General features: G+C 42.3%; 1 protein-coding gene and 1 long non-coding RNA gene across 4 annotated transcripts in view; one reads left to right on the forward strand and one right to left on the reverse strand.

The window, feature by feature from the left end:
* The window catches only part of SASH1 (SAM and SH3 domain containing 1), a 197,945-nt gene that overhangs the window by 161,043 nt on the left and 10,669 nt on the right, over positions 1-26,233 (forward strand). For all 3 annotated transcript variants that reach the window (XM_053291380.1, XM_053291391.1, XM_053291400.1), the window contains 7 exons: positions 1,527-1,598; positions 6,618-6,761; positions 11,910-12,045; positions 13,338-13,507; positions 15,947-16,156; positions 20,116-20,266; positions 22,783-22,896. In XM_053291380.1, the coding sequence (XP_053147355.1) occupies positions 1,527-1,598; positions 6,618-6,761; positions 11,910-12,045; positions 13,338-13,507; positions 15,947-16,156; positions 20,116-20,266; positions 22,783-22,896 (997 nt within the window). The remainder of the gene's footprint in view (positions 1-1,526; positions 1,599-6,617; positions 6,762-11,909; positions 12,046-13,337; positions 13,508-15,946; positions 16,157-20,115; positions 20,267-22,782; positions 22,897-26,233) is intronic.
* Positions 6,481-26,233, reverse strand: part of LOC128343085 (uncharacterized) — a 40,136-nt gene continuing 20,383 nt past the window's right edge. The window contains exons 4-5 of the long non-coding RNA XR_008315329.1: positions 6,808-6,860; positions 6,481-6,699 (exon numbers count right to left, since the gene is read on the reverse strand). This is a non-coding gene — a long non-coding RNA (uncharacterized LOC128343085). The remainder of the gene's footprint in view (positions 6,700-6,807; positions 6,861-26,233) is intronic.

Raw genomic sequence — 26,233 nt, forward strand, 5'->3', positions numbered from 1 at the left:
TTAGTACTATTTTCAGATATATGTTACATTCTAGTATGATGCCAGAAATCAAAGATGATTTTAGGTACCACACAAGACTGTTGGATTCTGATGTTGTAAATGTACGCTACACACAGTCTGTCTCACACAAACATGAAAGAGGGCTTAGCTCAAAACTTGATCCATACATTTTGATATTTGAAGATAGGCTAACTCTGTATAGAGGGTGTGGTTGCCCTGTGTGTGTTTGTGAGAAATTAAGTTCAACTATTGACTCTGGTAGTGAGAGGATGCTAGCTTTTGAACTTCCTTGGAGAAATGCTATTTCATGAATAAAGGGTAGAAACCTTCTTGATACAGCATCCTTGGATCTTCATATTTAATTTGCTAGCCACTTTCCATCAACCTGCAAGATTAGAGAAGACTCAACATATTTAAAAAGAAAGATATTTCCAACAAAGTACTTTATGTGACACATTATTGGTGTAATACAAGATAATAATTACATCCTGATTTCTGAAACTTTTCAGAAAAACTGAGAAAATCTCACATTTTTATGATAGGAAGAAAAAATATAAAACATGGCAGCAAGGCAAAGAAATGAGAGATTTATCTTCCTCTAGAGGAGGAAGAAACAACTCCTTTTGTGGAAATGAAAAGCAGCTGTGTTACTCTAGAGAGTTCAAAGAGACCTTTTCAGTAATGAAAATGCTACAGATAAGGGCGATTAGCTAGAACTATGTAGTTTATGCCTTGCTGTGAAAATGTGGCTTTGCTTAGGGCTTGTTAGCTGTTGGAAGAAAGGTGTTGTCATAATGATGATCTACTTAGGCAGACAAAACTATTATAATCAACATCAGCTGATGTTCTGAGAGTGACTCATTCTACTAGTTTGATTGTGCCACTGTAAATATGACCTACTTACTCTTGTAGTAACAAAGCTGCTTTATACCATGGAAAGACTAGTGAAAAATATGGAGCCCAATCTTCCCATGAATGAAACCCCTGTTAATACCTCTTTTGGAAACTTTGGCAAACAGGAGTTTTAGCAAGGTACTAAGGGTCTCTTTGAGGAGCCTTCCAAACCTGTTGCATTTGAATATCTATTTGGGGATATTAGTTGCTCATTTGCTTCCAAAAGTTCTTCAGTTGTGCATAAGTTTGAGTCACAAGATTTTCTGTTGCTACCTTGCACTTTGAGAAAAAGAAAAATTGGGAAAAGGGATGGGTTTTTAATGAATTCCATTAAATGATTACTTGCTTCAAAGTAATCATTTGTAGAGCAACCTGAGCTCATCAATAGAAGTAAGAAATAAAAAATAAGTCTGAAGCTTAGATTAGCTTAGAAGGACATGATCATCAAAAGGTGAGGGAAGCTATCATAATGCATGAATGGGAATGTTTACATTTCCTCATTGTTTTCCCCCTGTGACTATCATTTGTACAGTTTGATTTCACTGGTATCATTTGCAGTCCAGAAAATGCTCAATTCTGTTTATTGATATTCTGGTAAAGTTAGAAATTTTTAAACTTGTCTTATTCCACAGCGGACCTGCAGCTTTGGTGGCTTTGACTTGACAAATCGCTCCTTGCACATTGGAAACAATTTGGATCAGATGGTGAGTATTAGACAGAGGGAAACTGCATGGGGCCCCTTCGGCACAATGCGACACAATGGGGGTATCTATAATAGAATGAAACCTAGTGGCCACTGTTGTCATAGCAGTTTTAGGACCCAGGAAAGTAGCATTAATCTTGGATGCCATAAATTGAAGTGGTTCATCAAACTTTTGAACAGCATTCTGATGCACACTGCAGTTCATGCTTATAATGAGCAGCTATTTCTATACTGTACCAATCTGTTTAGCTATATGCCCTATATTGATCATGTTCAAAACCACTGATTATGATAGCCACCTAATTACATTGGAGAAAATAAGATAGTACCACAGGCTGTATTGTACACAGGGTGTACATGGAATAGCCAAACTTATATGTGCTTAACAATTCATTCATTCATTCATTTAATAAATAAATTTGTATACCGTCCACTACCAAAGTCTCTAGGTGGTTTACAGCATAAAACAAACCAAGAAATAAAATAAACCAAGAATTTAACAGTTAAAACATATAAAAAACAAATTAAAATATCCATAAAAACACCAACTAACTAAAAAGCTTGACTGAAGAGATGTGTCTTCAGTTGTTTCATAAAAGCCAACAGGTATGGAGCTGCTCTAATCTCAACAGCAAGTGCATTCCACAGTCCTGGGGCTGTGGAAGAGAAGGCATGCCTTTTGAGTTGCCACCAGATGAGCTGGTGGCACCCTCAGATGAAACTCCCCTGAATATCATAATAGGCAGCGGGGTTCATAACGAAGAAGGCATTATCTTAAATACCATGGGCGTAAGCCATTAAGGGCTTTATAGGTAATAACCAGCACTTTTTATTTTTCCCAGAAACCTAATGGTAGCCAGTGTGGATCTTTTTAGAATCGGAGTAATATGGTCTCTGGGATCTCCCAGAGACCAATCTGGCAGCAGCATTCTATACCAATTGCAGTTTCCAGACTACTTGCAAAGGCAGCCCCATGTAGAGTGCATTGCAGTAGTCAAGCCTGGAGGTTACCAGCATGTGCACCACTGTCTTAAGCAGTGTTGCCTCTAACAGGAATTCCCAGATGTTGTTGACTATAACTCCCAGAATCCCCAGCTACAATGGCTTTTGCTTGGGGATTATGGGAGTTGTAGTCAACAACATCTGGGACTCCGTTAGAGGGAATGCTGATCTTAAGATCACTTACTTCCAGGAAAGGGTGCAGTTGGCGAACCAGTCAAAGCTGATTAGACATCATAGTTCCTAGCTAGGTAAAGTACAATTCTAAACACATTAGTCTGTGGAAATTATTTATTTATTTTAACTTTGATATATTGAGGAGAAGAATATTTAATGATTGTAGCAGTGGCTAGGAATAAAAGACATTTAATGAGTATTGAGCAGGAACAGCCTGATCCTGTGCTATAATGAGCCACCCCTACAGCCTTAGGATGCCAAACTAGGGCTAGGTAGACCTAATTCCATCTTCCCATGCTTGCCTATACCAAATAAAACTTCTTAAGCAGTCCTTATGAGCCAGGGCATTCCCTCTGTTGGCACAGCAGTGCCAATGGTTTCTGCTACTGCTGTGGTCCAGAAGACCACATACTGTAATCTACTCATAGTGCTGGCGGCAATAGAAGAAAGTATCCTCCTTGTGCCAATACCAGGCGCACCAAACATGACTGTATGTTGTATGATTCCTTGAATCATAGCAGCAGCAGCCTTTGGTTCTGCTGTGCCAACAGTGGAGGAAGCTCCTGCTAATAAGCGCTGCACAAAGATGGGATTAGACCTGCCCAGGCCCTAGTATAGTATCTTAATGCTGTAGGGGTGGACTTCTCCCTCTAGTTCCAGGCAGGGGTCACAAACGCATTCATGGATTCATGACTGGTGAGCAGGACTTGTTTTAATCAGACATAAGGCCACATCCTGTACGATGCATGTATCCTCCCCCCACCCCCACCCTCATTTTTGTGCCCTTTGTCTTTTGGGGACATGAGTCGTCTGGGCTTCTCAGACTAGGCAGCTTTCCAGCCTGCCAGCATGTTGTGATGGCAGAGTCATATTTTCTGAAGTGGTTACCAGTTTATAAGTGGTTGTATCTCTCTATCTATCTCTCTATCTATGGACAAGTGGGATCTTTTCTTGAAATACTACAGGTGGATTTGAAATACTACAGGTGGATTTGGGGGCAGCTTTCCCTGCCCCCAAATTTTTGGTATTTTAAAATTTCTTATAGTTTTCTCAGTCTTTCCCCTTTTCCCAGTTACTGGAACTAAGGCTGTGTTTACACAATGCATTTCCGGGAATACTGGAAGCAGGCAAGAAGGGATTTAAGATAAATCCATGGGTAGTTGGTGTTTTTTTTTTTTACAGAAACACATCCTCCTCCTGTCCCAGTGAATCCAAATCCTCTGAGTTCCTGAATTGCCATGGGGGTGAGGGAGAATATGATGGAAACCGTTCCAGCTGCAGCGTTGGCCAGGTGGCTGGTCTCAGGAGGTGGGTGGGGGAGCGACAGTAAAGTGCAGCTGCAGCAGGCCGGATTCCGGGAACACACACATACACAGATTGTGGGCTATGAACTAGGCAGCAAATCTGTGCTGAAGTTTAGACTGCAGACTCCTCCTTCCCTGCCCTCTCGCCAAACTTCTGGTTACTTCTGGTTATTCTCTATCTTACTATTATTCCAATGGAGAAAATAGATAGAGGCACATTTCTTCGTTCTCCATAGAACTCAAGTTCACCCAGTGAAGTTGGTCTGTAGGAGGGTCAGACAGACAAAAGAAAATAATACTTTATACAGTACATAAATAACTTATACAAGATGGCCACTAACTTATAGGTAAAGTGTGCCGTCGAGTTGGTTTCGACTCCTGGTGACCACAGAGCCCTGTGGTCGTCTTTGGCAGGATACAGGGGGGATTTACCATTGCCTCCTTCTGCGCAGTATGAGATGCGCAGTATGAGATGAGATTCCTATATCGCTGCTGCCCAGTATAGGTGTTTCCCATAGTCTGGGAAACATACCAGCGGGGATTCAAACCGGAAACCTCTGGCTTGATAATCAAGTCATTTCCCCACTGCATCATTAGGTGGAGGCTTAAAAAACAACAACACCATAGACGCATGCATGAAGGATACGTCTGTTATTAGCTACTATCCATTATAGCAAAACAGAATTGCTATGTTCAGGAGCAGAGCTGAAGAAAACATACTACTTTTGCCTTCATTTAATGATTAGGAATTTCAAAAGTTGTTTAGATTTCCACTGGTAGAAACCAGTGCCATAGTGAGGGCATCGGCAGCCCATGTTCTCAAGGACAGCCTCCCACATCAGTGGGCTCCCAGGCTGCAACAGCAGGGCACTCCCTCCCCCTGCCCCCAGCGGCCGAGGCAGCTGGGAATGAAGAGCATGCATGCACCCTGATGACACAGGCCGCACGTATATCCTCATTTCCAGCTGCCTCAGGGTCAAAACCAAGATGGTTTGGCCATACCAAGATGGCATGAGTGGTGGGCGGGTGAAGGGGAGAAGGCTCGCAGGAGCATGGTGGCAGGCAGCAAGCATGTGGCACAATGCCACAGTAGCAGAATGGCTAGCCCCCGGGGGGCAGGTAGAGGAGGCAAGACAGTGCATGTTCTTGGGACCCGCCTGCCTAATTATAGCTCTGCCCCTGGTAGAAACAGAATGCTGGACTAATTAAACCTTGATGTGATCCAGCAAGGCAGGTGTTGTTCTAATGGTCCCTCATGCCATGGGATGTGGTGATGGCCACCAGCTTGGATGGCTTTAAAAGGGGCTTAGACAGATTCATGGTGGACAGGTCTGTCAATGGTTACTAGTCTGGTAGCTGTGGGCCATCTCCAGCCTCAGAGGCACGTTGCCTCTCAATACCAGTTGCAGCAGAGCAATAGCATACCTCTTGCCTGTGTGCTCCCCAGAGGCATCTGGTGGGCCACTGTGTAAAACAGGATGCTGGACTAGATGGGCCTTGTGCCTGATCCAGCAGGGCTGTTCTTATGTTCATGCTTCAGGGTACAACTCTCCTCCCTGCTCTCCTCCCACCTTCCTTGATATTTTCCCTTTCCTGTGACTGTTCCATTGACGCTGCAAGCTCAGGTCAGAGACTCAGGTTGCAGCTGCCTCTTCTCACTGCTCAGTGGAGTAAATGTTGTCTCCTTATAGCTGTAGCCCATAGACTTGCATGCTGTTTTCCCTTCTTTTCCCTCACCTGGTCTTCCACTTTTCTTTGCAACCTTTCTGCAGCTACATTTTGTAAAACGAAAATACTGGAGCCAGACTAGACACAGTGTGGTGTAGTCTGGTCTTTAGAGCTGATTGCTGCTACAGTGATGCAGCTGGCAAGCTTACGCTAACTTCATCACAGGGTCAGGTACTCTACCATATATGCTTAATATTGCTATCAACTGAAAGCCATGCCTGTTGTTAAATTCAATTTTCATAATACTTCTTAATGCAAGCAACAGGTCTCAGACCATGAAATTGTTTTTCCTGACTTCCAAAATGTTCAAAGCTAAGTCCAGGCAAGAAAGCTATTTGAACATTGCATATTGAAGACAGTGTTGATCTGCATGTTCTGGATGAGGTTCATTCTGGTTACAATGTAACGTTTACCTCCTGAGCAGTAAATATGGAACAGTTATATCACAACAGGTACCCCAACTTATAATATTACAGAAAAATTCATGGGGCAAGAGTTAGAAGTATGTTAGTATTATGGTCCATGAGTCTTGCCTAACTGTCAACATGGATGGTCAGTTTCAAAATATCACTTGCCACATTGCTGACAGTTTTTGATACAATTTCTCCCCCCAATGTATACTACAGAACTCTTCCAAAAATCTCCAGGAGAAGCAAATGTTACAGGAAAGGCTGTTCTTATTGAGAGAAGTGTGACATTTGAGCCAGAACTCCTTTTTATTACTTGTTAACATACACAAGCTCTGAGAGCTGGTCAGAAAAGGGGACTATGGCCAACTATGATCTTTGTTGTGATCCTCCTTTGTTTTACAGGGCAAAGATGGTGATTTTGTTTACAAAGAGGTGATCAAATCCCCCTCTACTTCCCGCATATCCCTTGGCAAAAAGGTGAGATCTGTAAAAGAAACCATGAAGAAAAGGATGTCAAAAAAATACAGCAGCTCTTTGTCAGAACAGGTATGCAAGTTTATTTTTCAAAAGGAAAAACAGTTGGGAGCTTTACCTTCTAGAGTGAATGCTGTAAAGGGCTGTTGAAGCCTGTGTTTTGAGACGTCACTGGAAGGAACAAAAGAGTCACTAGAGAAGCTTCCCATGGGTATCGTGCAGTAAAGCAATTCTAAGGCTCTTTCAAAACTATTTACTGCAAAAAGGCCCTCAATAAAATAATAACAGGGAGTTAGGATTGAGTTAGACCAGTAAAATATATCATTTCATTCCATATATGCTGAGAGTTCAGCCTGTAGATGGTTTTTATACACCTTGTACGAGTCCTCCAGCAATCTAGCAATCTTATTATCTTACCAAGACATAATTACACAGCAACATTGCAACAAATCCTTATCCAGTTTAACAAAAGGAATTAACAATTTCAAATAGGAATATATTTACTTTTAAAAATACTTTCTGTCCTCTCCCCTACTGATCGTTTCATTTCTTTTAATTTTAAATACCTTCTGTCCCATTTACCTTCTTCTGAGGTATCTTTTAATAGTAAGAAATATCCATGAATAAAAAATAAATAAAATCTTCTGCCATTAAAACAACCAGGGAAATGGCAATTTAAAATCTTCCACCTAATGAAAGAAAACATTTAGTATTCTATTATTTAGTAAATATAAGCACTGTTTTCACACACACACACACACACACACTTGCCCAAAAGCATGTTTTTATCTTTGGCCAGATACCTGCCTTTGCATTCCTTCCAGCAAACACTGATTCACATTTGCTGATTCACTTCATTTCATCACATCATCATGTTTTAATTGCTTTTTAAAAATCCACAGGGTACAACACCCCTGCCATTGTTCAATGGTTACTTGTTCTGTTATAAATATTTATATCCCATAAAGTCCTTTCATTGAAAATTAAGTGCTTTTTTTCTGCTTCATCGTTTTTTGAGGTTAGGAGGCATTTGTAGGTAGGTGACCACTGCAAATGAAAAAGGAGACAAAAATAATCACGCTTGAATTTCTGGCCTATCAACCACATTTTGTAAACATCTGCTCAGGCCTTAGAAGTGCTGTTTGTCTCTGGTGCCTGGTGGGCTCTATCAAGAGGCCCTGCCCAGTGGGCCAGTCATGGGGTGAAGAGCTTGCCTTTCTTATAGATAGGCTTGAAGTCAGCAAAACACGTTTGTCCAGCAAATAGATGCAGTGCACCATCATGGAAGGTTATTTGTCTTCAAAATACATTTAACTCCTCATTGCAGAGGTCTATACAGTTGGTCTTTAAAGTTCATTCTCGAAATGTATTATTTTAAAGCTGCTTTTTAAATTTCCTGTAGCCAAAATCAATCTGTTTTTCCAAGCATGTTGTGTTTGGCAGACTTATTCAATTTGGTTTGGTAGGCTGTCAAAATACCCAACACTTAGGAGAAAAAGACCCCATCAGTCTTTCCACTTGAACTGTAAGCATAACAAGTCATTGCTGGCAAGTAACCACAGGCATTGGCATTAGTCGCAAAAACAGTTTCCAGTGATTAAATATCGCCCTCTAGAGGACTGTTGAATAATCAGGATTTGACAGTCTGCCATTTGGATGTATTCAGGAGCTGAGAGTTAATCTTTGATAAGCTGAACATCATAGCATGTGTTTATCTTTATGTCCTCTGAGACATGATCATTCTGCCAAGTTGAATTCAAGTTTCCAGTCGGTGTATGTGACTTTGCCTTACACTTATCTCAAGTGATGTGGGACTCCTTTCTAGTCAGCAGCCCTCCGAGGAGGTAATATCACACCTGTGGTATGTTTGCTCAGTACCATATCACAGTAGGTGTGGAGCTGTTAGTGGCTGCTGTTACTGCAAATGAAGAATTATACGGTAGATCTGTGCAGAAATGAAGCGGTCCTTATTGTCTGTCCTAAAACAAAGTCCCCTGTCCATCCCAGTGACACCGGTCTCCTGGTATTAAAACAGGGCCATTCACTGTGTTGTATACTGTCACACGTTATCCATATTCCACAGTTCATTTCTGATGCATCCACTCAGTACAGAACTGCAATAGTGCTTACAATTGTATTGCAAGCTGCACAGCCTTGGCTTGTCCTAAGATCCAGTATTCCCCTAACACAGCCAAATATTTGCAAGCAAGTCAGCTTCTGGTAATACAGATCTGCTTCTTCCTGATATTTGGTGGGGCAAGAAAGAGCAAAATAGTCCTACCTGGATCTTTGCTCATTGAAGCATTGCTGATATAGACCTTACAGTAAGCAGAAGTAAACATCATTTCCTAATTTGTTTTAGTGCTTTAAAGACAAATTATCAATTCTGTAGGTGATGAGTTACTCTACTTTTCAAGTTTTCATACCTGAGCCTTGTATGGAGATGTTTTCAACATGTTAATCTTTTAGAATAGTAAACATTATTCTGTTTAAGAATATGAAGATTACTGTAGATATATTGCACTGTGCCAAAGGCTGCCTTGGAGTGGAAGAGAGTTAAGCAATATGAATATTTCAGTGTCTGAATTTGGAAGCACAACAGCTTGAACACTAGTTTGTGATACCAGCGGAATCTTACCATCAGATGTGGTGATAATGCAGTCCTGTGCTTGCCAGCCTTCAGTGTTCATAAACGTGAGCAGGAACACCAGTGAAGTGAGGATGAAGGGCAGGCATGTGCAGAACCAGCTGCAGCTGTGCCTCTCTCTGTCTGCCTGCCTTGCTGCGCTTGCCACTTCCTCTCCTTGCCCCAACTTTAACTTGAGCTGCATGGCCTAGTCATTCGCCAAGTTGGTTCACCTGGTGAAGGATCAGCCTGTGTGGTTCAAGTTAAAGCCGTGGAAAGAGCAGAAGAGACAGGCGCAGCAAGGCGGGAAGACAGGGAAAGGCACAGCTGAGGCTGGCTCTGCACCTGCCCACCCTCCACAAGAAGAGAGGAAGGAAGAGGCGGCTGGGCTGAGAGAAAGGGGCAGCTGTGGCTGGTTCTGTGGCTGCTTGCCTGTCCTGTCCCCTGCCCCCAACCTCACCAGCTACACCTGTGATAGAAGGTCGTGTTGGATATGTTTATAAGCTTCTTTGAATGGCATACATCAAAACACTTTTTTAAAAAAGAGACACACACACTTCCCATTACTACAAAATATCCATAGGCTTATCAAAATATCCTCCTTATCAAGTGACAGTACACAACTTGTTCTAATGATCCAGTTCTGAACACAATTTAGCAATTAGTGTGTACCAGTGAGAATTGCACAGATCTTTGCACGGTGACGTTTCAGGCAGCTAAAGTGTGTTAGACTGTACAAAATGTTCAGAAATCGGGTGCAGGGGGTCGGGAGGAAGGCACTTTATTAGCAATCTGTGGTTACAGTTCTTCAGTCCTTTCTGGAGATTTGCTTGATTTGTGGGAAGATGTTTCCTGATGACTGTGCAGCATGAAAATAACAGGCTTCATTCAGATGGTTTTTGATTGCATGTCTGTGGAACAAGCCAGCAATTCTTGTACATCAGCAGGTTTCTTTTAATTTCTTGCTGCAGAAAGCCTTGAATATTGTACCACACATTTTCTTGCATTGCCATTTATCAAATAAAATGCTTTCTTTGCCACTAGGATGTGTGCACACACCTACACCCACTCACAAATATGAATGAATACAGTTCTTACTGCAGATAGCTCCCAGAAATAATTGTTTGAGCCAGTAGGTTACCAAAATATGCATATGGATGAGGTATTTTTGAATCTGTCTTGAAAAATGAATGAATAAAGAAGAAAAATGTTCCTTACACTACATGTAAACAATATTTACTTTGTTTATAGTTCTTCTACCTTGGTTATTAAAGTCAACAAACATTTGAAAAACAAGCTAATTGTTCACTTCAAAATGTAACATTTCTATTCCTTCATTTACTGTTACATTTTCACTGTGTTAACTTTTTATAACTATCTTTGGCACATCACATAGAAAAGGCATGATTCTAAGATAGTCGCATCAAACTTCAAAATACCATGATGAACCAGCAAAATCACAAATAGATTCTAGATAACAGATGCTGGAGTCAAATAAGTCTTAACTAATGGGTTGTTTTGTCTAGGAATACTTAAACAGTTGGGCGGGTTCTTAGCGCAAAAGTCTTTTCTGTACTGGTATTCAGAAATGGCTGACATTTTGCACAGGCTTACAAGGGCAGAGCAAGAGCTTCATCCTCACAAACAGCCAGGAAACTAGTTGTGTGGAAGTAAGGCTTCCCTCTCAGCACAGCGTGCAGAGAGCAGGAAGCAGTTGTGCAACCCTTGTGGATATATTTCCGGATACAAAAAGGGATTCTGCGGGGAGAGGAGAAAAGTGAAAATTGCTTTCCCCTCCCAATACGCTGCATTTTGAGAAAAGCCTTGCATGTAGTTAGTATCCTCACTGGTTGTGAGGATGGATCTCTTCCTCCACCGTCATAAGCTTGCATGGCATGTCATCCACTGTCTAGTAGCTTAGTAGCACTAATTAATTGCAAGACTGCTCAAAGTGCTCAAATTGTTAGAAACTCTGTGTCCTCTTTTCATTGACTTGCAAAGCACACGTGCAGCAGAGGAAGCACACAAACATTTGCTGCATTATAAAGTAAAGCAGTGTGGTTGCTTGCGCAGTCTAGGGAGCAGTTTTTTGCCCATCTCTCCTTCCTTCAAAAGCACTCTGTGACACCTGAAAATATGTGACTCGGAATCACACAGCCCCCCGCCCCACATGTGAGCGCTCATGCTGCTTTACTCTGGAATGCAGCAAAAGCACAAGTGTTTCCTTTGCTGCCCGTGTGTTTCATCAGTCAGGAAGCTGGCCATTTTTGTATTTATTTAAAATTGTCATGTTTGCAGGAAAAAAATTACCCAACAAAATGGAAGAAGTGGCTTCCTGTAGTGTAAGAAGAGTTGGGTTTAGTTTTCAGCGTTGACAGTTTTTCTTCACAGTTGTAGGCCAGCTTTTCTCTGTCGCAGGTTCAAGGAGAACTTGTTCTTATTGTCCCTTTCTCGGACAGCTGGTCTTTCAAGGGGCTGCCATAATCCTGTTAGTTTCTCTTCTAGGTAGGAATAGTCAACAAACTTCACAAAGCAACAGTTCCAAACTCTGGGTATGAAAATCTGAAAATGTTGTGTTGCAATGTTTCTTTCAGGATTCAAACCTGGATGTAATGCCAGAATCTCCCCAGTCACCACAAACAGATACTGATTCTCTAGATAAACCCAAGCTGAAAGCCGGTGGCTCAGTAGAAAGTTTGCGGAGCTCCCTAAGTGGTCAGAGTTCAATGAGTAAGTAATAAATATACAACATCTTTTGGATCATCTTTAAGGTTTCTTCAAAATTATTTTGACGCAGCAGCAGCAGCGGTGTGAAACATAGAGACCACAAAAAACCAAAATATGAAGTGTGGTTGAAATTGCAAATGCTGTAGGGGAGGTCAGTCAGACACTGCGGAACTTCGTCTCTTACCTTGTTCAAACAGACAGCATGGGCATCAATATTCCTGTGGAATTTTCACTTGCAGTCTCTTCAAAGAAACAGCTTTGTTTGAAGTAACAGTGATTGAGCCTCGTGAGCAGAATTAACAAACACAATGCATGGTTCAAGACATTGTCGCATTTTCTACTGAATGGTGCTTGCTAATTCAAGACAACCAAAAGCTTTGCTTTGCTACTTTTTTGAGAGAGCTGAACATCCTCTCTTGAGGAAGAATAAAAAGGTTTTTAGCAACAATTAATGCTTATGTGAATTTTACATGAAGCAGTATTCTGCATGCAGCCATTACCAATCCACCTGTTCTAAATTAATGGCTATAAGAATCAGGATGATATATTAGAACAGTGAGGTAATGGCTGACAGGACTTGTGTGGCCCTCAAAGGCGAAGCTAAATACTATCAACATGTAAGTTGTTGATGGAAATAAATATTTTAAACATAAGATAAGGCTGAACATGAAGATACTTGCAAATGTCATGTTGCAAACATGATATGTCTGTTTCAAAGAATGCCTGTAGAGTAGTAATTCTACAGAAGCAGCTCTGGCAGTTGGGCTTTTTCACCACACAGTTAAATCGCATGAATTTATGGAGCTTTACATGCCAATGAGGTTCTCAAGCACTTGCCCTTATTTTCAAAATAAGCAGAAGCAGATCTTTTGCTAACTGGACCTGTTAGAGTGCCAAAGGAAGTCTCTAGAGACTGCCATCTTTTCCATCAAAACCAACCTAGCAATGACGAGGGCTCGATTGCAGGCTGGGGGCTGGGTGACATCTTTCTGGAGGGTTACAGTGGTTCCGGCCACATTTCGGCATGTGCCGCAAGAGCCTGAGCCAAGCTATTCAGATGGAATGAATGTGGCAGACAGCAACAGCAGATGGACCACTGGGGAGCTGCTAAGTGTTATATGTTTTGTTAGCTCGAATGTGAGGAGGTGCCATGTGATTTATAAGCAAACAGAAAGATCAGAGGGGCACAGAGTAGTATGTTTGCCACCCTGTCTATTTCTTACACACTTATAGATCAAATGTGTTCTCCTAGCAAATTTCAGAATTAAACTCTTCCCTTTTCCCACCACAAACAGGTGGACAGACAGTAAGCACTACAGATTCCTCAGCCAGCAACAGAGAAAGTGTCAAGTCTGAAGATGGTGATGATGAAGAACTTCCCTACAGAGGACCTTTTTGTGGCCGAGCCAGAGTTCATACTGACTTTACACCCAGCCCTTATGATACGGATTCCCTCAAACTCAAGGTATCTGCTTTCTTTCTGGATATTGTGCTGTAGTTTGAATTCAGGGGAAGTGTTCCAAGGAAACATTGCCTGTGTGCATCAAAGCCTTTGATGGTGATCATTTGATTTGTTTAATGTTTCTTCACATGCCCCATTTTGCTCTTTCTGATCAGGATTGTGAAGTGTTCTTTTGTATCATTTTAATGTAAACCTCACAGCACTAAATATGTGCACAGAGAAAAGTGATTCCTACTGTGGTCTGGTGTGTGAGAAAAAAATAAATATGTATATGGTGAGTATACTTCTCCAGGATAGTGCAGCAGCCAGGATTTTGCAGGTTCTCTCTCTCTCTCTCTCTCTCTCTCTCTCTCACACACACACACACACACACACACACACACACACACACACACCAGTTTTTCTAGTACTGGGAATTGCTATGTCCTCCAAACAAGAGTTTCAAAAGAAACCAAAATAAGCTTTCCTAGGGAAGGAGCAGGTGGCAATATGTTGGTTAGGGTGAGTGACATTCCAGAAGCTTTGTGGGGACCATCTTGGGCTGCATCTTTAATGAAATGCTGCCTTTCATGCAAAGAAACACAGTAGTGGAGCTCTTAATTGTGACAGGATGCAAGAAGACCTGCAGATTGTACCAGCTGCTAGTGACAAATTCTCATACATATGCTGCAGAAACAGCTGGTGCAGCAGAGACCCTGAGTTCACAATTTAACCCCTTCCTTTAGCTGAAACAGCTTTAAGGGTTAATCTGTTGTCTCAGGATCTGCTGGAGAGACCTTCCTGTGGGTATCCACAGCAGATGGGATTAAGGGCCTTTCTCAAGACCTGGCTGGCTTGTTCTCTGTTGTTAGAAGGATGGTGAACTTTTAAAAAAAAGGCTTCCTCCTCCCCCCCCCGCTAAATTATAACTATATTCTGATGCCTTTAAAATGATTGTATATAGATATTTATATTGCTGCCTTTTTGTTTGTTTTACTTTATTGGTTGATGACTGGGCTTGTATTATAATATAGGATTTATATATTTTGTTACATAATTTTATAGATTATAGCATTTCACTTCAGAAACAGTTTTGCCTGTGAAGCTGGGTAGTAATGCAAATAAATATTTTTTTAGCTAGAGAGGCTCATTGGAAAAGCAGAGAAACGAATGGTTAGCTGAAAGTAAGTTATGACAAAACTATGAGTATGCTGCAAATTCTCTCCTGTTCTACATATAGATTTGGCAAATCAACAAAAAGATTTTCAGATTTTTTTCTAGCACCAGGCAATTAGAAGGATTTCATAGTCAAGATGGAATTGCGTTTTGGGCAGTATACAAATGCATTAAATAAATAAATTATGAATGTAATTTCCAAAATCTTTTAAATGACCACATTTTAAATGGTTCGAAGAGATGCATCTATTTTATACTTAGTTTAAAACCGCCTAGAACCAATTGGAGATTGGGTGGTACAGAAATATAATCTATATATTTAATTCTCGTAGACGTGCCTCGGCCTCTGTGGGGATGCGTCCTGGCAACCCAGCTGATTGGCTGGGCAGCGGAGCGGAGGGACGCACCTGATTGGCTGAGGCGCGTCTCACTGGTGGAGGACAGAGGCAGCGGTGGGTCTTGCCGGGCCATGGAGGCCAGGGTGGCGGTGGGCCTGGCCCAGCCGGGGAGGCCAGCGGTGGCGGGGGCCCTGGCCCGGCCGCGGAGGCTGGCGGGGAGACTTGGGTGGGGGGAGAGAGGCGGTGGATCTGGCCCGGTGAGGAGTCCAGGCGAGGAGGCGGCAGCGGCCCAGCCGGAGACTGGGGTGGGGGGGAGAGAGGTTGCCGGCCCCAAAAAACACACAGATGCTCTGTGCGGGGGTCGGCTTGTAAATAGAAATTTACAAGGATCATCATCATCATCAGAATTGGTTTGTGAACTGTCTTAAGGCAAAGTGAAACCTAGTGAGTGGGACCTTTTTAGTTTGTGAAGTTTGCACTCCTTTTTCTAGTTAAAGCGGCAGTCACAATCAGTGTACAATGGACATCCTCACTAACTTCATACCCATGCACCAGGAAAAAGGGTTCCCACTGTGAGCTTTCTGAGCTCCACAGTACTTATTGTACAAGGAGATGATTTTTGCTGATCTTTCCTTTCCTTGGAAGCAACCTGCACCACCTGAAAAAGTCCCTGAGGCTTGCACAACTCTCAGGGTTATACTTTTGGGTGGTGCAGAGCACTTCCAGGAGAAGGAGAGAACAGCAAAAATCGCCCGTCCATGTGCTATAAGCATTGTGGAGCTCAGGAAGTTTGCAGCAGAAATGCTTCTTCCTGACATGCGGACACATGGTGAGTTAGGATTTCAGCGAAAAATATTTACCTTCCCTTAAAACCCAGTCAACATTAATTTAATAATCCATGAATCAATGCAAGACCTTCAGGTAGAATTTGTCCTTCTCTCAACTGCAGAAGGGGGATATCATTGATATAATCAGCAAGCCTCCAATGGGTACCTGGATGGGCCTATTGAACAACAAAGTGGGTACCTTCAAGTTCATCTATGTGGATGTGTTAAATGAAGAGGAAGAGAAGCCCAAAAGACCCACAAGGAGGCGACGGAAAGGAAGACCACCTCAGCCCAAATCTGTTGAGGATCTCCTGGACCGCATCAATTTAAAGGTTGGCTTCGGTTTTTTATACGTTTTTATTCTTCTGCTATGAATGCATCTGCACCATGCCTATATAACAGGTCTGCTCAACTTAGCCACACACACACACCCCACAGCTGTTTTTGAACTACAGCTCTCATAATCCCCAGCCACAGTGGCCAATAACCAAAAATTATGGGAACTGTAGGAGGGCCAAAGTTGAGCAGCCCATAAAGTACTGTATATAACAAGATTCTTAGAGCTAATTCATACCTATTTAAAATGTGCAGATGACTTTTGCATTTATTTATTTATGTACAGATAAATAACAAATTTAAGTTGGAGAGGCATGATTTCACTTGCAGGCAGCATTGTTTGGAGATTTGCCAAGGACTGGAATGGAAAAATTCCTGAAAATGCTAAACACATTCTTGTTTTAAGTTAGCTTCTTGGGGCTACAGTTAAATTGGCAACAAGGTAGGAGTGAGAAGAAGTTGAAAACCTGAGCTTGTTGCACTTGTATTCTTTACTATTGCATGCTTAGCTTTTAGGATTTAAAGATGCCATTTGATTTTCAACCCATAGGTATTCACCGGGTGGGGCAGGGGGAGATGCTTATAAATACATTGTCAATAAACACTGCCCAGTGCACCATTGATTATGAAAGCTGCAAACTTCTATAGCCCATGGAGCCCCCCACCTCTATGTCTCGTTGGCTAAGGAGATGCACAATTTATCCTTAATTTTGGAGTAGAACCAACTGGCATGTGGCTCAAGAGTGGAATAATCTATTGCATGTACATTTTACTTTCATAATTTATTCCATGGTAGTACAGTGAGGTTGTGCTCAGTAAGAACAGCATATATCAAGGATATTTCTATTTTATTTAATGTAAGTCTTGATTTTGTTATATTCAAGATCAGTCCAACTAGAAATAAAATGCTGTGCCTGCTATTTATCCTTCCTCTTACTTTATTGTAATTTTCTTAGCAAGCCTATTTTAGGTGAATGGTTTCTAAATTGAACAGCAGGTGGGAGTGTTCATAGTTCAGGTGGATAGCGGTGCTGGTGTTTCAGGCTCCATAGACATTCTCTGATCCCATGATTTCATTTCTTGAGTATTTACTGAACTGCAGAAGCTTTATACCACAAGTGAAGATATTCAGTTTGTTTTATACTTTTCCTCCTAAATTGCCAGTAAATTCTGTATAGTCATAATATTCATGGTGGCTTAACTCTCAACTTCATGGCAACAGGTCATTTTATCATATGTATGATGATTAGCTTGGACTTTTATTCGGTGCACTGCTCAAATGCTCTCTTTTATTTTGTAAAAAACAAACAAAACCCCTATTCATAGGTCTAATTTTCTTAAAAAATCATTAAATGTCCTCGTAAGAACTGGCATCTAGGGACAAACCATCAGATCACAGGCTGGTGGTAGTGAACTGCTACCATCTCTGCATAAAGTGGGCTGTGTGATCTTTTACTTGTGTTATCCAACAAATGTGTCTTCCATTTCTTCATGTGGCAAAGGCATTCATGCATCAAGTGAAAATCTAAATCTCTAAAGAAGAAAAGGAAGGGGTTACAAAGTGTTTTCTTCTGCTAACTTAAAGTTTTATGTAGGTTATATTTGGATAGGAGCATACGCTGTATGTTTTTTCAAACTGAAATGTCACCTTTGCTAATCTTTGGATGTGCTTGCATGGTTTATACTTGCGTGGGGCCGGAGGGGGGGTACCCCAAAGTGGCTGAGGCACCTCTGAGCTTAAAATCATCATTTTCACAGCTTGCATGCATAACTGATGGTATGAGGCATGAAGCAATAAACATGCTTTCTTTCCAAGGTATTATGTCTTTCTGATGAATCCTCTTCATCACTCTCATTAATTTTAAAGAGAGAAGCACTAAAAAAACAACAACACCCTTTTCTGTATTTTAAATATACGTCTTTTTCTGCTTCACATATGGTGGTTTTGATGGGGCAAATTGTCCTACACTTTTCTGTATTCTTAAAATATTTGGTGCTAATGGATTTCCAGAATCCATTTGCTATATTGTCTTTTTGAAGCAGTCTCCTCCATCAGCTGACACCCAGCAGCTGTGATCACCTGCTGCTTCCAGCCTAGCTTAAACATTAAAAGGAAGCAAATAAAAGACTGTTTCAGTGAATGGCTTCTGGCTTTTGAACCACTCCCTCACCACCTGCTTGGCATTTGCAAAATGGACGGATTCTCCTTACCTCTGTCATTTTATGTGTACTTGTACACAGATTGTAGACAAGGAAAACGTGTGTGTAAGAATGCTATAACCGATCAAAAGTAAGGACATAGGAACATATGAAGCTGCCATATACTGAGTCAGACCATTAGTCTACCTAGCTCAGTATTGACTTCACAGACTGGCAGTTGATTCTCCAAGGTTGCAGGCAGGACTCTCTCTCAGCTCTATCTTGGAGATGCCAGGGAGGGAACTTGGAACCTTCTGTTCTTCCCAGAGCAGCTCCATATCCTAAGGGGAATATCTTACAGTGAACATAGCCCTGCTGGATCAGGCCCATGGCCCATCTAGTCCAGCATCCTGTTTCACACAGTGGTGCACCAGATGCCACTGGGAGCCTACAGGCAGGAGGGCATGCCCTCTCTCCTGCTGTTACTCCCCTGCAACTGGTACTCAGAGGCATCCTGCCTCTGAGGCTGGAAGTAACCTATAGCCTTCTGACTAGTAGCTATTGATAGACCTCTCCTCCATGAAGTTATCCAAACCCCTCTTAAAGCCATCCAGGTTGTTGGCTGTCACTGCATCTTGTGGCAGAGAATTCCAGAAGTTGATTAAGTGTTGTGTGAAAAAGTACTTCGGTTTGTTGGTCCTAAATTTCCTGGCAATCCATTTCATGGGATGACCCCTGGTTCTAGTGTTAGAACCAGTGCTCACACTTCTAGTCTCCCATTCATAGGCAACCAGGGCAGACCCTGCTTAGCTAAGGGAATAAGTCATGCTTGCTACCACAAGACCAGCTCCCCTCTCCCAGACCAGCTCTCCCTAAATTATGTTTACTAAAGCCTAATTTATACTGCCTGAATGCCTTGGTTGCTGCCATCGCATGGCTGCTTCTATACTATGGGTGTGGTGTCAACTTGCAATGTGCCCTGTGTGGAGCAGAAACATTATTAATAAATAATAAATATTTGCTGCCTACCAGAATAGAATGGCAGTAACCATTAACAACAGCAGCCATGTCATTTTAATAATGCCTAGATTTCTGTGTCACACAACTTTGATAGGACAGTAGATATTTGCCCATTTTAAAAGTTGGGCAAATGGTCTGTCCCTAAGCCAAAACGGGTGGGCGGGAGGATCAAGGTCTCCCTGATAGGGAGAGATTGTGGGGAGTGCTTCGAAATGTAATACTTCCCACTGTTTCCCTTTAGAGTTGTGTGAGAGAGTGCTGAGGACTACATTTTCGACACTCCTTACTCATCTTGCCGTGTGAATCTGCAATTTGCTGCCTCCCTGTGGGGCCGGAGGTGATGTGCAGATGTTTCAGTTTTGACACTTCAAAACCAAATCTGTGTATAGCCCTAGTGAACAGCCAAGGAACCATCTTTACTTATTGTTGAAGTTGGGCCCTGATTTGGGCAAGCCTGCTACTGACATGAGCCTTTCTTTATAGCATTATAGCTGACCGCAACTGTCTACATCAGACTAGAATTTTACATGATTTGCATAGGAGCATGCAGAACCAAATGCAGCCAGAAGCAAGTGGAACTTTGCACTGGCTGATGGTGAAATAGATTGTAAAGACTGGAAAGATACTGTTCTTTAACGTATTGTTAACAATACATGCAATATATGTTTTCATCAGGAGCAGGAATTAGAAGCAATTAGCACTGGAAGTGGCACTTGGTTTTGATCTGCTGCTCTTCTTTGTGCTCTCATTTCCTTAGTCTGTCTTCTCTACAGACCACTTTCTTTCTTTCCCACAGGAGCACATGCCCACTTTTTTGTTCAATGGCTATGAAGACTTAGACACCTTCAAGCTTCTAGAGGAAGAAGATTTGGATGAGCTCAACATTCGGGACCCTGAGCACAGAGCTGTTCTCTTGACAGCAGTAGAATTGCTACAGGAATATGACAGTGAGTCAGGCCTTTAATTTCTTCATTGTGCAGATGAGGATTTTTTTATTTGAAATAATTGGGGGCTAGGAAACTGTACTACTCCCATTATCTTTATAGCCAAACTAGAAACTTCTACCGTCCAAATTGTAATGGCCAGATACGTAAGTTTGTGGCGTTATAAAAATATGTTAAATAAAATGTTAAATAAATAAATAAGATTTCTATGGAATTATAGCCGATGGAGGTTTCATTTAAGAAGTAACTTTCAGTGTTGCATCTATATTTTATATAGATCATAGTGAATCAGAATATCACTATGGTGGTGGAATTTGTTACATATTTTGTAAATTACAGTTGCTTTTTTTCTGGTACCAACAGTGTACAGGAGAGAAATATGATAGCCAAGCAAAGTTAGAAGAGGCTAAGCTCGATCAATTGTAAAAATCACAAGTGTGCAAAGCCTTCACACTCCCTGGGTTACAGACTGGCTCTTGAAAATTTCAAAGGTGGCAGAAACAGACAAATGGTCAGGATTAGTGTATCAGAGAAGGAATGATGGCCAACACTGATTTAATGAATATATTGACATTGATTGGTTTACTAGAATGATATGTACACTGTCAACATATCAAGCTGGAAATAAATTTATTTGGGGAAATGTTTAATGTAATTTCATAGTTTTCCCAGCTTGTCTCCTGCTCTTGTTCTCCACATGCTTCAGTAAGGGAGGGGAGTTAACTCTCACCCCCTCCCCTTTACTGAAGCACATGAAATAGGAGAGTTCTTCCTTCCTTCCTCCTCTATGGGAGTTCCACTTACTTGACCCCCCTCCCAGCTCTCTGGGGCCTCAGCCATGGCTACCACCTCAGAACTCTCTTCTTTGATCCCTTCATGGTTCATCCTAAGTCAGTGATCTTCACTATTTTTCAAGCACTTTGGCCACTTTGGCAAAAACAAAAAAACAAAAAACGCTTCAGTGTGAGAGCCATTTCTCACTGTGCTGACCTCCGCACAGTACTGTGTTTTTCTCAGTGCTAGGAGGGCCCTTTTAAGAAAGATGGAGCCCTCTCTTAAGAGCTTCCGGAGAACTGCACTGGGTAGGGCTACACTCTGTGCATGCCTTTCAAGATGGTGCAGGGGCTCGGAAGGGCTCTGTTTCCCTTAAAGGAGTCCCCTGCTGCTTGGCAAAATGCAGCACTGCATGGTGAGAAGGATAATTTCCGCATGGTGCCAGGGGCTGGTACAAAATATTCTGCTTTGGTCGAATAAACAATTCGGTAACCACATTTAAGTTTGATAGGGGACACCACAGGTCCCGGGCCTAACAGCAAAGAACACTGTCCTAAATAGCTCTCAACAAGGTGAGTCTTCTGAGAGATCTAGGATCTCTTGCAAGACTGTGCCATGGTCTCAGAAGACTTCATCCCAGCATATTGGTGGGTGTGCCCATCATCACTATGACAACTGTGTCAGTGTAGGTGCCACTGACCACCGACAACTTCCCCATATTCCTGTAGCATCCATTCCTCTTCAGGATCCACCTGTCCGTCTGATTTCTGAACCTGATAAGCTGCCCCTGCCAGCTTTTTGGTCTGTGCTGGTGCAAAATGCTCTGATCCCTAATAGCTTTTAGTGAAAAAGACAGGATTGTAGAGAGATACTCAAAGATATGGAAAAACTGGCTTACATTCTGTGCAGTATCCCACTGATCCAAGAGCAGGATCCATGTGCTGGTTTTGTACAACTCAAACACCTGTCCATGCTTCTAGCAAAGGTGGAGAGGCTCTGTGGCTACTAAGGATGTAGACCTCGTGGTAGTGATGATTCTCCATGGGGAATCTCTCCTTCACTACAGCATTGACACAATCCTCAGTGGCCATGGAGCCTCTCTGCCACCTTTAGCAGTTTTGGAGTTGCACAGGAATAGTATTCTCCACTCTTGGATCAGTGGGGCACTGTACAGAATGTAAATCACTGGCTACAAGTGGTTTAACAGGATGGTTTTAGGTGTTAAAATCGCTTCCACGTAAAAATACATAAGGTGTGGTTGCTGAGAACTGGTTTCGAATTGCCTAGGACAAAAAGCTAGTTAAAAACTGCCCGTCTTGAATGGTTTTTATTACTCTGAAAGCATAACTAAACATATATGCTGTTTGAGTCAGATCTTCAGAAGTAGCCCTCCTAGATATGCCCCATTACAGCCATGGTGATAGAAGTGTAAGCTGCTTAGAAGTGTAAGTTGCTGTGAACATCCTGAAACATTGCACCTCTGCTGCATTGGCTGAGCACATAGTCTAGCTGAAGGCCTTTGCTCTCTCTCATACTTCCAGTAATCAATACTCACTCTTCCCCCCCCCCCATGCAATCTCATGACAGGAGTATTCCTGCAGAACAATTCCATTGCCGCTATTTAGTTACAACACTCTTCTGAAACCACAGATCCCTTTATTATATTACTCAGCATTTTGATAGGTAGGAAGAGAGGCTGTGCTTTGCACAAGTGCTCATTTCTGTTCTCTTTCCCCCTCTTCTAGGTAATAGTGACCAGTCAGGCTCTCAGGAAAAGCTCCTCATAGACGGTCAGGGTCTAAGTGGATGCTCTCCCCGGGATTCAGGTTGCTATGAGAGCAGTGAAAACCTGGAGAATGGTAATGACTTTTCTATATTGAAAAGGGAGAGGGTCTAACATTTGTTAGCCTATGCAGTACCATAGGACTTTCAGTTGCTAAGAAAAGGTTCAATAAAATTCTTGCAGATGACTTTAGTGCTGTCTTTATCATTATACTTCTGCTAACAAAAAAAGTTTTTCGTTTCATTTCATTTCATACTACACATATTTCACTCCCTCCCGCTGCATTGTGCTTATTTTTCAGCATTATCTGTATTATTGTGTCTTTTTCATGTTGACAGAAGCTAAAGTGCTCCACCTCACAGGAATAACACCACACACATTTTTCGATCACAGCTGGATTTAGTTTGCAAGAGATACAGGAGAGTAACTAGGGAATACTGCAAATGTAGATTTGACTTGTTTTCTTACTGGGGTCTAGGAAAATATGTTGAAAGCCTTGACAAAGACTGTACTGTGTGTGTGTGTGTGTGTGTGTGTGTGTGTGTGTGTCCTTAAACTGCATATTGCATTCTCCTTTGTTCAAAAGCCTGTGTTGCTGACCTGTGCTGTCACCTGCTACTAGAGCCATTTGCATGAAGTGCAGTGCATCAACTGGATCTAAACACTGGCAGAAAGGAGAATTAAAACCATCTTCTGCATAGTATCCCAATGACCTCATTTCAGAGCTGAAATGAGTGGGGCAATGGCATATAAATGGCAAGGCAGGCCTTCAGAGTTGGGCAGTTGACTGAACTTGCTTGTGGGTGGGTGGGTGGGGAACAATTAACAGTTCCTAGTTGTCTTCAACCTGGGTAGACCAGTCCTCCGAGGCAGGCTGATGTGCTAATTCCAGAGTGGAGAGCTGATCTACCTACTGATCCCACCCGGTAGGGCAGCTCTCCTGTTCTTCCAAGGAATGCTGGTCCACCAATTGGCGTTGTCAGGTAGACCAGCCTCTGCTCTGGACTTGGCATGTCTGCCAGCTTCAGAGGACTGGTCTACCCAGACCAGCTTTCTCTGGGGTGGAAATGCCATTATGAGGCCAGTTTTCCCAGAAAAACAGGCCTCAAAATGGCGTGTGAATCATCCAAATTGATTTGGGTTGAATCTGGGGTGATTTGCTTATCTCCTGAATCGGGCCCTCTATTTTGAAGGGCCTGATTCAGGAGAGAAGCAAATCACCCCAGATTCAACCCAAATCAATTTGGATGATTCACACGCCATTTTGAGGCCCGTTTTTCTGGGAAAACTGGCCTCATAATGGCATTTCCACCCCAGAGAAAGCTGGTCTGGGTAGACCAGTCCTCTGAAGCTGGCAGACATGCCAAGTATTTGAAGGTGATTCTATTTGACTCCAATTGTTTCGACCTCAGATTTAATTGTACACCACTAGTTAATAGCCATTGATAAACCTATCCTCTGTGAATATGAGAATACATTTCTTGTTTATATAAAGGCGTGGATAAGTGCCCCTCGTGTTTCTAAACTAAAAAGCCTCAGGTGCTTTTATTTATTATTTTATTTATTTAATTTCTATACTGCCTGTCTCCAAAGGTTCTAGGCAGTTCACAAAAATAAACACAACAAAAACAAAATAAGAAAAACAGTTAAAACAATTTAAAACATTCAAAAATTACTAAAAGCCCTGCAAACTGAGTATTAAAAAATAAATTAAAAAATCTCAGAATAAAAAAAAATGCATATGTTCAAAACAGTTTAAAATTAATTTCAGTTAAAAGCCTGAGAAAATGGGTATGTCTTGATGGTCTTCCTCAAAGCAATCTGAGATGGAGATGCTCTTACGTTCACAGGGAGCATATTCCAAAGCCCCAGGGCAGCCATAGAGAAGGCCAGTCCCAAGTCGCCACCAAATGAGCTGGTGGAGATGTAACCAGACCTCCCCAGATAATGTTAATAGGTGGCAGGGTTCATGACAAAGATGTTCTCTTAAATACCCTGGACCTCTCTTAAATACCCAAGCCGTTAAGTGCTTTATAGGTAATAATCAGCACTTTGTAATTTGCTTGGAAACATATAGGCAACAAGTGCCATTATTTTAAAATTGGTGTTAGATGGTCCCTTTGGTTTGTCCCAGAGACCTGTCTGGTGCCACATTCTGCACCAATTATAGTTTCCAAACTACATACAAAGGCAGCCCCATGTAGAGTGCATTACAGTAGTCGAGCATGGAGGTTACCAGCATATGTAAAACCACTTAAAACCACTGTTTTAGGTCATTTACCTCCAGAAATGCATGTAGCTGACATATCAGCCGAAGCTGATAAAAAGCACACCTGGCCACTTCCTCAGTCTGAAAAACTGGAGAGAGTTTTGGATCCAGGAGCACTCCCAAGTTAGGTAACAGATCTTTCAGGGGGGATGTAACCCCATCCAGAAAAAGGCAAATCTAAACCATCTCTTGAGTCCCGACCTCTAACCCCGGCCCACCCACACACAGGCAGTACTTCAATCTTATCTGGATTCAACTTCAGTATGTTATCCTTCCTTCAGCCCATTACCACCTCCATTTAGGGAAGTTATGCCATTTGCTGATAGACTGGAAGAGAAATAGATTTGCGTATCATCAACATATTGATAATACCTTGCACCAAACCTCCTGATGATCTCTCCCAGCGGTTTTGTGTAGATGTTAAAGAGCACAGGAGACAGTATGGAGTCTTGTGGAGCTCCATATTTTAGTTCTTGCTTTGCAGAGCAGCAGTCTCCAAATGACACCATTTGGAATCTGCCTGAAAGATCAAAATACAGCCACTGTAAAACTGTGCCACCCAATCCCACTTCCCTCAGGCAACCCAGGATACCATGGTTGATGGTACTGAAAGCTGCTGAGGGATCCAAAAGTATCAGAAGTCACACTCCCTCTGTAAGCAGCCAATTTGAGATGATCCATCAGGCTGACCAAGGCATTCTCAACCCCATAGCCCACTCAAAAGCCAGTTTGAAGTAATCTGTATCATCCAAAACTGCCTGGAGCTGAGAGGCCACCACTAGGTGCACAAAATGGTTTGCCCGGTTCAGTTTGAGTCTGAACCAGATTCGCCTCCCCCTGGTCTCCTACAGGCTGGTTCAGCCATCTGTGAATGCACAGTGGCCATTAGTATGGTCAGGTCACCCGACGACACAAATGGCCCACGCAATGCATGGTGGCCTCAAAAATGGCCACTGTGTGCTCACAGAGGGCCATACTGACCCCAAAATGGGCCAAACTAGCCCATAGGAGACCAGGGGGAGGCCAGTAGGGGGAGCAGGAACCGGGGGGAACCACCACCTCCCATGGCCACAGCGGTAGCCCCCATGGCTGCATAAACCTTTGGTGGCGGTAAGTTCACCTTTTAAAAAACACAAAATTTAAC

This window comes from Hemicordylus capensis, chromosome 1 (assembly GCF_027244095.1).
Source record: "Hemicordylus capensis ecotype Gifberg chromosome 1, rHemCap1.1.pri, whole genome shotgun sequence".
NCBI lineage: Eukaryota > Metazoa > Chordata > Lepidosauria > Squamata > Cordylidae > Hemicordylus > Hemicordylus capensis.